Consider the following 14,276-nt stretch of genomic DNA (forward strand, 5'->3'; position numbering starts at 1 on the left):
CCTTTAATACCTTTCACATAGAAAAATTCGTGATAATAACAACAGTGCAAACACTACACTGACACGAAAGTTTCCAAGGAGATCAATGGGAATAACAAAATAGCTCCATAGATGAAATGACACATTTGTTCAAAATTCAAATAGAAAAAGATTGAACTTATTGGAAGAGATCCAATAGTCAAAAGTCATTTTTGAAGACTACAGAGTATTTCTAAGCAGTGTGCAAAACTGCATGTATTTTATAGAGAAAGTTGATGAAATTTGCATTTTCATTGGTTTCCAACTGCTTAAAGAGTGACTTGGTTACTATTTTTCAAAGGCTTTTCTGCAGTTTGGAAATAATGGATCATCAAAATATTCTAAGATCTCATGGATTATGAATAAGCAAAGGGGACAAAAACCATGGGCAATAGATATAACCCCTAATTTCATATCACTGTGCAATGTGATAGAAATCTTGATCACAGTGGTGAATAGCAGTTTTATTAATATTCTTCTAAAGACAATCATGGGCTGTTGAGATGCTAGAAGTATACATATCTGATTGAAACACTCACCCACCAAATTGTACAGAAGGTATACAGAAAATTTTAGGTTTTGCTTCAACTTTACTTACTAAATGTTTTCTTTCATTTTGTGAAAACTTAAGAAGGTCAATGGATCCAGGAGATAATAAAGATGAAACAGCTAGTCTGTGATAAAGACTTTGTACAGTGAGGAGAGGAAATGCAACAGAAAATTCACAAAACAAAAAGTACTCAGCGCCCTGCTGTCCTCTCTTAATGTTTTCTTACAAACATTCTCTCTGCGTTCCGTACCTCGGGGATGGCTGGTTTTAGAAACAAGGACTATTTAAAAAAAAGACTAGTTTGTGAATAGTAAGTATCAGACACTCACCAAGGGCCACGTGACTTTAGTTCTTAAACACCTATGAAATTCAAACAGCCCAGAGGAGACTGGGTGGAGAAAAACCAGCCCTTCAAGGTGCTCTATTCCTGACTGTTTCCCTTTAAATCTCCAAATTCAGCTTCATTCTTTTCTCATATAATTCTGATTGATTTGACCCACCCTTGACAAAGCCTGACTACATCATTATTTAGCAACCATGAACGTACCAAGGGTGTGACAATAATCTCCCCTGTAGATAACGCAGAATATTTATTATAGGAAAAGATTTGGAGTGGGGTCCTCAGCAAACAGGATGCATCAGAAGGCAATTCCCCATATGGAGGCGATTATCACTAAAGTCCACTTCAATTATCAACTCTGCACCTCCATGGGAGTAATTTAGACTTCCTCTAAATGCCAGAGTGGCTAAGCCTTTCTCTGCAAAGGAGGTGTCCACCACTATTCCTAAGTGCATTTTAGTGTGTTTCTAAAGCACTGGGTAGTTCCTCTAGGCTCATGTCACATCCCATAGCCAATAAGGCAACCTAAGATTTCCTTAACTTCTTCTAACTCTAATCCACTGGCTCAAATCCTCATCTCAAGTCAAGATCTGTGCGTTTTATAAAAAATGGAATTTAAGTTGTTGCTTTAGAGAGTTAGCATTAATGAGATTCAAAATAATGCATTTAATTTATGATCTCTAGATACGGACACACTGAAATCATATCTTTTACTGCTCTATCAATCATTCACCTTAACACTGGCAAGGTAAGGTCCACAACTGAATTTCATATCTATTTGGGTGTGGAATCATAGGTATCATATACCACAAGTGCCTTCCTATACTTCCTAACAAGCCCAGTCCTAGTGTTCTTCTATTGGAAACCAGGAAGACAATGATAATGAATATCTGGCCATCAAGAGGCGTTGGCCCTCTTGTACATAACTGGAATTTGACCCCAGAGTAGTCATAAAGCACATACTCTAAGTTCTGCTTCTGTGCTGATTAACATAACTGATAACTTTTATGTTCTTCATGTTTGAACGTGACACTTTTTTTTTTTTTTTTTTTACCAAGTTAGGTATAATGTACATTTTGAACTGCTTTTATCAGTGTGTGGATGGCTTTGTGCTAAGTCATATTCCTGAGTTTCTGTGCTTGGTAATTTTGGTGGGTTATAGCATCCGTATTTGGGATGGTTGACTTCAGTAGACGGTAGCTCTGGCTAGGGACCAGATTTGGGGCTATGTAAAACTAAATGCCTCTAGGGGTCAAGAACCCACATTTTATCTGTACTGGTCTAAACAAGCCAGGTCATGGTGTGTGACTGCACGAGCACAGATACATTCTAGTCCTTCTCTGGGCTTTCAAGGGAAAAAATGCAAGGTTATTTTCTTAATATTCAAGTGTGAAAATAAACTGTCTAATGATACAAGAGGAAGGTATTAGATGTATAGTTCAACCTAGAAAAGTAAAGGAAGTTAAAAAATAGATCCTGTTTTTTTTGTTTGTTTCTGCCAAAGTGTAAAAAGAAAAGAAATTGCTCTAACTTTTCTAAGGATGAGGTCATAAGTTCAGATTTACAGCAAAAAGATATGTTCTAAGCATAGAATTCATTTACTTCTGGGTATTTCCTTTTTTCTCAGTGGTCAAGAAGTTCTGTTGGTTTGTTTGTTTTGCCTTTCCTACAACAGAGATGAATCCTAATATTCATAAAAGCACTAGCATATTAAATATATATATTAGGTAAATATATGTATTAGGTATTGAATATATATATACACATATACATATAAAATATATATAGCGCTGTGTATCCATTGCCCTATAATGGATGGTAGAGACACATTTAATAAAGTAATGAGATAAAAAAAAATGTTAATTAAAAAAATAAAGTGGGCTTCCCTGGTGGTGCAGTGGTTGAGAGTCCGCCTGCCGATGCAGGGGACACGGGTTCATGCCCCGGTCCGGGAAGGGCCCACATGCCGCGGACTGGCTAGGCCCGTGGGCCATGGCCGCTGAGCCTGCGCGTCTGGAGCCTGTTGCTCCGCAACGGGAGAGGCCAGAACAGTGAGAGGCCCGGGTACCGCAAAATAAATAAATAAATAAATAAATAAAAAATAAAAATAATGAGAGAGCGGGTATAGTACAACCTGCGCGTCTGGAGCCTGTTGCTCCGCAACGGGAGAGGCCACAACAGTGAGAGGCCCGCGTACCGCAAAATAAATAAATAAATAAAAAATAAAAATAAAGTAATGAGAGAGCAGGTATAGTACCTCTGCTTTCATGGCACTCTCTAGCCTAGTATAAAACTTTATACATATTATATATATATATAAAACCTATTCTCCTTATCCCACACAGATCTTGATTTAAGCAGTTCATTATAATTGGAAACAATCCCATATCTTTCTTTAGAAATAAAATCTGTGCTTGAAAAAATATTGTTTGAAATATTATGATGGATAGTAGTGGCTAAAAATCAACTACTCAAATAGAGTTTTCATTGATTTGTTTTCCAGTGTTGGGAACGTATACACAATTGCAAGCTATAAGAGAAATTTTAACTCAGTGTAATTCACCAAAGTTGATTTGGGAATGTGAAATCAGTGTGCTGTCAAAGTTAGTCCTGGAGGAAAAAAACCCAGGAAATCCGAGGAAGAACCCTAAAGGACTGTAGACAAAGCACTTGGTTTCCCAGTCCCGTATCTCACAGGACCCCGTATGGCTTCAACACTAGCTCAGTAATAACCTTTACAAAGAGATAACCAAACATATTTTATTTCATGAACAGAGATATTTTACACTAATACACTTATATTTAACATTGATTCCACCACATCATCTGAAAACACAGTTTTAAAAAAGTAAACCATACCAACCGAAAGAGCTGTCTTTTCTTATAGGTCTCACTGCATATGTTACTGTCTTCCAAGAGCCTACTGGAAATGAAAAACATGATTTTTATGATATAAAATCTAAGGGTACTAAATGCCCTATGTTAAACGGATGTGTACTCAACTATGGCACACCTGTCTTGCAAATCAACCCTATATGCTACGGTTTATTTTCAAGATGTAGAATTTTGCCCTAATAAATTAATGGCAGCCTGATTTTTCCCTACCCTAGGATAAAGTACCGATGCTAGACAGGAAGAAGGGAAGAAGAAACAGATGGAATGGAAGAGGAGGGGAGAATCAAAGAGATGGATATAGATATAATAGACATTTAATTAATTAAATATATCGGTTGCGATTTTTTTCTTTGGGTAATATTAGTTATTCTTTGTATTTTGGGCATAGTGAAATGTGCCTTCCAAAGGCAGGTATCAAAGAAATATATTTATTTTTGTAGGGATCTATTCAGAATTTTGCTTTTGGGGACCATCAGTACTTCTTCACATATGCAATGCATATTTGTGACAAATTACTGTATTGATGAATATAATCCAATTTGAATATTAGGGACACAAGTGCACTAGCAGTCTTTTCATACAAAACACAAGTATATGACAAAGATTAGGGAGTAAGTAGGGAAAATGATTGGCTAGAAGACTAGGGAATGACATGTCCTACTAAACTGAATTCTAAATGCTCACTTCATTCTTTGGGTAAGGATATAGAATTCTGGATTGCTTCAACATCCAAATGTTGCATCCAACATCCAAATTCAATTTTGGATACAGAATTTTGGATTGCTTTAACATCCCTACGATGGTAAAGCCCACGGATTCTTAATTTACTGTAAAAAAGGAATACTTGTTGAAAACTGTATGGGTTTTTGAGGATGCTTTTGGATGCCTTGTAAAGACCTGTTCACTACTTTCATCCCTTCTTCTACAAGAGGTTATTCAGTTGAGGGTAGTTACTTGACGTTTTCTAACTGTTACTATGAATGAGGGCATTTTTTAAACCAATCCTCTTGAATGCCAGGTTTAACTTTTCTCTAAGTACTGGAATTTAATCAAATAGCCTCCATTTTAATCGATTTTATAGGGATACCCATTAAGCCAACACCTGAAATGAAATTAACCACCACTCTTTTAATGGCTACCGTATTTCCAATCCAAGTTGCCCACTGTGATGCATTTTAATGTGATCAGTACAGCTAATGAGGAATTCCTTAATTCCCCTTGAAAACGTGCAATTAAATCAATGGAGCATTTTAATATCTATATCAGTTTAGAACTATTTTTAAAAGGTACATGCTAAATTTGAGAACTTCTGCTCTTATACTCAAGACTTTGTATAAATGTTTTAACACATTCATGTCATAACCACCACCTTCTCTACTAATACCCCGCCAGGTACACTGATAAATCTAGATCGGTTTAGATAAGTTTTCCAAGTTCAGCCTTTTATGAAGACAGATTATTTAGAATGAGAAACATAAAACAATACTATTCAAATTATCATCTGTGTAGCTACATATAACGATAGGGCACAGGAAGAGGCCAATAACACCAAATACACAAGTACTTTTAGCAGCCTATTCAATAAGCCAATGAAACTGCAAGTTCCTGTCTCAACATTTATACTTTTTAATGCCTGGGGAAGGTAACAGGATTATACCTTTGGAAGGACCAGAAGTTGAGACTTTAAATAAGGAAATTGTTGAAACTTATGTTTGGAAGTAATGGAGGGAATTTTTCCCCAAAGTTAAATAGCTTTTAGACATGCTAAATAACATATACGTGTGCATATATACGTGTGTACACATAGATATATGTATTTATTTATACATATATTCAAGCACACACTTATATATGGCATATGTATATCTATGAAAAACAAGACACATGACAGACTTTGTTCCTCTAAAGACATGAAAAAGCAAATTTCATTTTACCTGTTTTCCACAAAAAGGCTTTCCTGGGAGCAAACTGACTGAAAAATAAAAAAAAGCATTGTATCAGATGTTCTGGATATGCTGAGGGAGCCCAAATCCTTGCCTGCTTTTCAGACTACTTTTCCCCTCCAAGAGGAAAAGAATTAAGAAAAATATGTACCATTTTCAGAAAAAATGGAAATAAAAAAAAGGAAAAAAAAAAACGGTTAGAGTTAGAAGTGTAAACCATTCTCATGCAGCTCTTTTCCGTCACAGTGTCTCCAGGTTTCACATAGATTTAGCCCGTGTAGCGCCAAGGTCAGAAGAGAGATGTTGTGAATGAAGCTGCTGGAGAAACCTGTGAGCATCAGGTCCTGAGCTAGTGGTTTCCTCTAGGGCTGCCGAGATGCAGCCGCCATCAGGAGCCAAAAGGACAAGTTCAGATCACGGCAGAGCGTGCAAACTTGGCACGATCCACCTGAGGATGGGAGAGCTGTAAAGCCACAATCCTGAAATTATGACCTGGCAACAATAAACTCTCACAACGTAAACAGATGACCTGCAAGACTCTCAAACCGAAGAGATGCTATCAAACAGTCTTGGCGGGGAGTTGGCGGGGGCAGCGGGGTGCTCAGAAAACAAGTGAGAACAAAATGAAGTTAATTGGGAAAGAATATCAAGCTCCATCTAATATATCTTAGTTTTTCACACAAAAAACCCAGTGACTTTCTTCTTAGCTTGCATTCTCTAGCACACATTTCTCTGCTATCTTGGGTTTAACATACAACTTAGGGAAGATAAAATTCCATCATCATATGTGCTCGGGAAAGGGAGATCAAATTAAATTTTAACAAACAGAGAAAGAGAAGTCTAAACAAAATATGGTGCAACAGTCCTAAAATACGACTGTGTTTAGGAACTAATATAAAACCATGTCCAAAGTACTAAGTTTGTAAATGTAAATTTACACATGTAAAATTAGACGTGTGGATTTTCTAAATGATGAGTAAGTCACCTGGCTAAAGGGATAAATAGAGACTTAACAGGTCGATTTTAAGATAAAATAAAACTAAAGAAATAATAATGACCTTTCAATATTGAATTTTTGAATTTAAAATGCTGCTAATGTAACCACCGCTCAGAGATGCCAGCAGGATATTGGTTTCTTTCTACATTTTACTGGAGAAATCATTTCCTTCCACTAAGCCAAAGGGCTAGATTGGGCATAAATGTTTTTCTCAGTGGTCTGAGCATTTTAATGGGGGCATCTCTAGAACGATTTCTGTTTTAACCTCTGTGCATTTAACATGCATCCCGAAGATCAAGTGTGCAAAAATTTTATTAAACAAAAGGCAAAAACAGCCAACTAAGAAAAAAGCTTTTCAGAAAAATATCTTTTTAAAAAAATTTGACATTTAATTTTATAAAAGGAAACAAATACAGATGATGTGCCCTTGACATTATTCCTATGAGGATCTCTTTAAAGTAAGCTAAATATCCCATTGTCTTTATTTCCTTTAGTTTGGTTTCCCTACCGGTTTGAGTCAACTTTGAGCCAAGTCCTGGTATGTGACAAAAGTGAGATTGTGTCAGATATCCACGATGAATTTAATACTTTGTTACTTCTCATCTGTTGAGGTTGAAGAGAGGTCAGTTACATTTAGGATGTTCTGGCTGGTACTGAATAACTGAGACTCAATTACTTCTTTGAAGGAGTTGATCAAAGACATGCTGACCTCTTCAGACTCATTAATCTAATAGCATTTGGGGGAAAGTGAAGCAGCCCAAAACTCTTTGAATTAAAAAATAAGTCACTTGCAAGTCAAAGATGATGTTGCCCATAACCAATCTCCAGAGCATCTGCCTGATTACTGTGGAAAGGTCCTAAAAAATCATCTCATCATCCATCTACCACATTTTCATAAATAAGACAAGAGACAGTTATGGGCTACGATTCAGTAACTGATGAAAATGTGTGTGTGTGTGTGTGTGTGTGTGTGTATAAAGTAGCATTAATAACTTACAAATTTTAATAGCAGAGAAAGATAAAATTGTCACCGTAATTAAGCCCAGGATTCAGAGCTGGCAGGTATATGCATTCTCAGATGTAAACAAAGGTCTTTTTTTTTTTAAAGGAGGAAAACGTTTTTGCCGATGGCTTACAGAATTCTCTTCCACGTGCCACCCCCAAGCCAGGTGGTGCCTCACACCCTCATCATCAGCTCTCCCTGAAGAATCCCAGCACATGCAAAGGAGACCAAAGATGAGGTCCTCCCCGAATCCCTATTTATACATAAATACCCTTCAGAAATCACCCTACAGGCAAAACAGGTCTCTCTCAAATATATTGCTTTATCAACTTAACCTTCCTAAAAGGAACAACATTGCATAGGATTAATCATAAAACAAGTTGAAATTCTTGCCAAAGGAAACAAGAGCTATATTTCGAGTATTTCTGACAACAAAAGTACATTTATTTATTATTTGAGAACTAAATTGTTGTGTGCTCTAAATAACATTTTAGTTCCCAAATAATAGATAAATTGGTCTTATTTCAAGATACCAAAATTCTCAAACTATATTTGAAAAACTTTTTCTAGAAAACCCTGAAGTAATCTGCATATACTGATTGTGCACCTATGTACAAAAGCACACACACACACACACACACACACACACACACACATCCTTAGAAACCAAGATACATTTGTAAAATATTCAAGAACGCTTCTAATTTTAAAACAAATCTGGATTTTGCTAAAGTGTAAATACCAGGAAGTATTTTTCTATAAATCTCTATTGTAACTTCAAGTAGAAAAAAAAATCCTACTTAACTATATCGATATTTGAACCTGTTTGAACTACTCCACTACTTAATAATTGGCAAAGGAAGCTGGTTATATAACCTCTGTTTTTAAATTATGAAGATGCTAAATTAAAGACCAGCTAAAAAAAAGATTAGATGCCTGTAACTTAATTTCCTTATGCTGGATTCTTTGCATTTGTTTTACAATTGAGTTAAGATACTTTAATTATTATCTTGGGAACCTCGACAATTTGGGCAGCAGTAATGATCATTTGGGAATCTGGAATTGCATAGGTGAAGGTTCCCTAAAGGGTCCTGTCTTTATGTTACTATATATATTCGAGAAAGTTCATATTGCTGTTATGTCCTTGAGTTTGTGTTATCCTGTTAGTTCAGGGTGGCGCCCAGTGACCCCTGCCTTGTGTAGCACCTCCCACAAGCACCAGGGCTGGTCTGTGTGCCAACAGAATACAGCAGAAGGGAAGGTAGGTCACTTCCAGGATCAGGTTATAAATGACTGTGGCTTCCAATTGGGATTCTTTCTTTCCCTCTCAGATCACTTGCTCTGGGGGAAGCTAGTTGCCATTCTGAAGACACCTGTCAAGTCTATGGAGAAGCCCACATCACTATGTGGGAAGTGAGATCTCCAGCTTACAGCCAGCAAAGAACTAAGGCCTGGAGATACTCGAGTGAATCTGGAAGCAGATAACCACTTCACCAAGCCTTCAGATGAGTACAGCCCCAGCTGACAGCTTGACTGTAACCTCATGAAAAGCCTTGAGTCAGAATTACTCAGCTAAGCCACTCCCAGATTCCTGACCCATGGAAACTGTGAGAGAAGCAGATTTTTGTTTGTTTGTTTTCTAAGCTGCTAAATTTGGGAATATTAATAGCTAAAACAGAGAATACCAGTGGTATGACTGCATTGTCTCTACAAGAGCTATCAGACTAGGGAGAAAGACATTTTGTTTTCCGTCTAGGAAAGTGGCTCTTAGTGGCTCATTTAAGCATCATGAAAACTTATAAGAATATGATAAACACTAGAGATCTTATCCTTAGAAAAATGCACATATGCTCATGAACATAATATTTTGCAGGTAATATCAGGGATTTTATTTGATCTCTGAAGCCCTTTATGAGTACACTCTGGGTACAGCATGCTGATTAAAAAACTACTGCCCTAGGAGATCAAGTGAAAAGCAGTGTCAGAAACAGGCAGTTTCCCACCTGAATCAGTAAAGCCAGAAGTGCTGGCCACCAGGTGTGACAGCCTATCAAAGGAGCTCATGCCTCCACTCCCATAGGGAGAAGCAGCCACAGCATTGTAGAGAAGGCTGCTGAATGATTTCATGGAATAAAAAGGCTATGACAATAGCTTTGCATTTAAGCTTTCTCACATTTAAGTCTGCTTTTACTTGTTAAAAAAAGTTAATACAGCATGTGGCCATAGAGGCTTTAAACAGGAACCCTTGCCTCCAATCTTTAGCCTGGAACCCAGGTCGCTTACGAATAATCTCCTTAAGATGGATGTGAGGAAATGCAATGTGTAAAGGGAGTCACGCTGACCCCTTCTCCCTTTGACGACCTCCCTATGGACACGAGAATACACAAATGAAGTACAGCAGGGCAAGTGTCACCCCCATCACAGGCATGCATCAGTGACGTTACTTACTGTCACCTGGCTCTTGAGTGTCTGGCAATGTGGCACAGCTTTGGCAAGAAAAAAAAAGAATAATGTTGTTTGTATATAATGTGGGTGATAAGTATTTGTTTATCAATGTAACAACTCATCCATAAACTATATGACTTGCCAGAACCAGACTAAGAGGGAAAAGGTGTGTGTGTGTGTGTGTGTGTGTGTGTATGTGTGTGTAAGAGAGAGAGAGAAAGAGAGAGAGAAAATAGAAAATAAACTAGCCTTCAGAAATATTTCTCTTCTTGAAGGTCATCAGACAGGAACATTCTACCTCCAGTCCACAGTTGGCATCATTATAGTATGATGACTAGAAAAGATCCTCTCATTACTGCATTCTTGTATCCAGCAAACATAAGGAAAGGTCTACCATGTGTCTTGCTGTCCTATGCACCCTCAATAATTCTGACCATAATAAAAGAATTTTCTAGAATCTTCTAGAATTGTACCTGGACATCAGCCAACTATGGCTACCTCCATCTCCTTCTCTCACACTCCTCTAATTCCCAAGCTCTGGGCCAGATTATTCAACTGAAAATTGTGTTTTAAGAAAGGCAGAGAGGATCTAGAGATCAGGGAGACTGGCTTGGGCTTAACACCTCTAGGGAGAGCAGTCCCCCTCCATGCTAGGCTGGCTTTGTAAGACATCCAGGAGCAAATCACACAGGAGGTCAGACGCTCCACCTGACTTAGTAACGCCAGAGGTGTTGGCAGCAGAGAGTCCACACAAAGGTGCTCACGGCTGTACCTCTGCAGAGAGAAGAGGCCACAGCATTTTAGGAGGGTGCCAGATGAGTTCATGGAAGGGAAAACCTATGGCAATAGCTTGTCCTTTTCATTTCATTGCATTTAAATTCAGTTTTTTTAAACGTTTTAATTTGTATTTAATTTAATTGCATTTAATTTTGGCCACACTGAGGAAAAAGATAAAAAAAATAACCAACCACATCTTCTTTGGGATTTGAACAATAAAAATTGTTTTCTGACTATATCCTTGAAAATTGTTCACAGAACTATTCGATCTGAAAATGGGGTGGGGGGGATGAATATCACTATTTAACTTTGATATAACGAAATGTCCATACTTGCTAAGATTGCAGAAAATTCTGTGTGTGTGTGTGTGTGTGTGTGTGTGTGTGTAAGATCAACGACTCTTCTTTCTTTTCCTGTAATTCTTTCCTGTGTACAATGTTGGTCTTAAAAAGACAACCGTGTGGTATCTGCTGGCTAATATGAACGTGAAGGGATTTCTGCAAATCTGGCAACCTCTCTCTGTACTTACGGTCTATTTCATTGACCAAACTGGTATCTCTATTTCCCCACAGGTCATACCCTAGAGAACACATGCAAACCCTCGGCCCCTCCTCCATCACTTCCCTGAAGCAGGTCCTCTTCCAGAAACACCTCTGGTTTGCTGCCCTTCGGTTTGTTCCCTGCCTCCAGCTTCCCTCATCCCTGCCAGCTCCCTGTCTGGGGAATGAGGCTGCCTTGCTGCTGACGGAAGGACCGCACTCAAGAGGCAATGAAAACAACTACTCACATCGTGTGCAAATATTCTCTCCCTCACTCTCTGATATTCCTCTTCTCTCTCTTCAATTGATTTACTTCGTCTGTCATCTCTAAATGGATGCATTCTGTTTTGCTGAACAGAAAAAAGAAATCAGGAGGGTTATCCAAGTTGAGCTGTTGGAAATCTGCAGTTAAGAAAAACTGTCAGCTGAGAATAATAAATGTTCACTTAAGCAAATGGGGCGTGAAAAGCCTTACTCCCTCTGGTCCCTAAGGAAGCCGTGGTGGGGTACGTGTGTGGTGTGTGTGCCATGCAATGGCAGGGGATGCTTGTTACTCCTGCTTGCTCCCTTGCTGGATGCAAGTAGCATGGGAGTTTCTGGAGTGTAAGCTCCTGAATGTGCCTCAGGTATTCAGTCAGTTGGCTACGTGATGGGTCATGAGTCATGGGCTCTGTCTCCTTAGCAAACCTGTGTGATTTTGACTCCCCAAAAGGAGGCAGAATGGTGGTGAGAAAAGAGGAAGTGGCTAGTTCAAGATGGCTAAGAGAAGAAATGGCTTTGAAAACGTGGGGACCGGAGAAACAGAGCAAGGCGGTAAAGAAGGGAACAGGCAGAATGGAAGATGGGGATGCTACTTCTCTGCATCCTAACTTGTATTTTTATTCACTCAATGACTTATTCTGTGAATTGCATCTGGGATAAAAAGAGGAACTAAATTCAAAAAGCTTGTCTGCTGATTAAGGTCGATGTCAAGAAATCTAACAATTCAAAGAACCCAGCATGAGGACTGCTGTTCTTCCCGCTGAGCCACTTCCTGTGTCTCTACCGCCCTCCCATCTTATTCCTGCCGTTCCTCCCCAAACGCCCTGCACTAACCACGTCCATCCATCCATTCAACAAACACCCACTAAGTACAGGACACGGGCACATGTTGCAGAGTCAACTCGAGCCATGGTGTGGTTTGATGGTGGTGGCAGGAAACGAGATACAAATGACGAACGGGTTTTTTTTTTTTTTTAAAAAAGTGCGTCAGAGATGCACACACAGGCTCACGGTGACTCACTGTGGGTAATTAAAATAATAACTTGAGTGAGACGCAGATTGTCTTACCTTTCAGCATTCTAAAGCAAAGTCATTGCCAAAAAAAAAAAAATCTATTTGATTGTCAGAGACATAAAGGGTAACTGTAATGACATTTACATGACTTTCTACTGTTCCTCTTATCATTAAAATTTTGTTTTCTTTTGCCATTTACTTAGTTTTCTTCTTAATCACCCTGGAACCCACCCCCTCCATCCATAGAAAAGTCTCTCTAGCCTTGTTGAGGTCCCATGAGTAAGGCTACTCTAGAACAATGTAATGTTTTGTCACAAGCAAAAAACACGTAAGGAGGAAGTTCTGCTCCAGTTCGTGCAAAACAAGCAGACAACTGACATGGACGATAAAACACGGGAAGGGGAAGGGGTGGGAGACTAAAACCTGAACTCAATTCTTTGTTGTGAAGACTTATTTTAGGAGAGTTTGCAAAATCCACCTGGCCTCACCATAACAAGGTTTGTTGTTTACAGCTACATCAGTTGATCAGCGGTCCGTATTGACAATCCAGCTCAATGTGTGCACAACGGAAGGATAAAGCTGTAGGGAGGGGAACGACTGCCAGAGTTACACAGACACCTGGAAATGCAACTGACAAAGCTCTTCCCATCAGCTCGGAGCCTGCGGCATCCCAACCCCCCAAGACATGCAGCAGAGCCGGCGTCAAGCACCACCCATGCAGCCCAACACAGAGCCATCGCTGAAGCAACCAGGACGTGGTGTTTTGCTACCCACTGAATGCCAAAGAGGGAGGCAGGGGGGAGGGGGGCAGGAGGCTGGGGGGGGGACAGTCGTCTCAGAGGCAGGGGAGATTTGGGAGGGGGAGCGGGGACAACAGAATGACAAGAACATCAGGCAGCCCACCTTCAAAAACAACAACGTCAGCCACTCTCAAACTTGAGAACCAACCTGAGTGTCTTCTTTATCAATACTAGAGTTATCTCGCTTCAAGATAAACCGCTTCTGGGATTCTTCACCTTTTTCATCTTTTAAATGTTCACAAAACCTTTGCTCTGGTCTGCCAGCAAAGTAAAACATATCAATAAAAAAAGTTTTTCCCCCTGTTTAGAGTTATTTCTTAGTGCTCCCCCCCCGCCCCGCACAGTGGCATTCAACTTTAAAAAAAAGTGTACACGTGGTTTTGATACTAGAATTGCTGGCAATATACAGGTAGGTAATAATATGTCACTTCACAGGTGTTGTTTGAATACCTTTGGTTGTTTGGAATTCGGAGTCTTGTTTGCTGCATGCTGTTCACCATGGCTGAAGTTAAAAAAAAATTTTAAAGGCCTGAAAATATATAGTGTATAGATGTTTTCTATAGTTATTTTGACCTCCATCACTCCTGAATTCAATCAAGTCCCTGCCCATATTCTCAAGCAACTATACATGCTTAGAATTTGGGATTACCACATTAATTCACAAATGTCTGGAAACTAGAAGAACACTTTCTTT

General features: G+C 39.0%; 1 protein-coding gene across 30 annotated transcripts in view; it reads right to left on the bottom strand.

Moving 5' to 3' along the window:
- ARPP21 (cAMP regulated phosphoprotein 21) overlaps window positions 1-14,276 on the bottom strand; it is a 179,282-nt gene that overhangs the window by 80,537 nt on the left and 84,469 nt on the right. For 11 of the 30 annotated variants that reach the window (XM_033402201.2, XM_033402202.2, XM_033402199.2 and 8 more), the window contains 4 exons: window positions 13,731-13,839; window positions 11,756-11,857; window positions 5,738-5,775; window positions 3,772-3,831 (listed from right to left, as the gene is read on the bottom strand). In XM_033402201.2, the coding sequence (XP_033258092.1) occupies window positions 3,772-3,831; window positions 5,738-5,775; window positions 11,756-11,857; window positions 13,731-13,839 (309 nt within the window). Of the gene's footprint in view, window positions 1-3,771; window positions 3,832-5,737; window positions 5,776-11,755; window positions 11,858-13,270; window positions 13,362-13,730; window positions 13,840-14,276 lie in introns of those variants that run through there. The other 19 variants (XM_049715897.1, XM_049715898.1, XM_049715899.1 and 16 more) reach the window with 9 other exon arrangements.

Source organism: Orcinus orca, chromosome 10 (assembly GCF_937001465.1).
Source record: "Orcinus orca chromosome 10, mOrcOrc1.1, whole genome shotgun sequence".
Lineage (NCBI taxonomy): Eukaryota > Metazoa > Chordata > Mammalia > Artiodactyla > Delphinidae > Orcinus > Orcinus orca.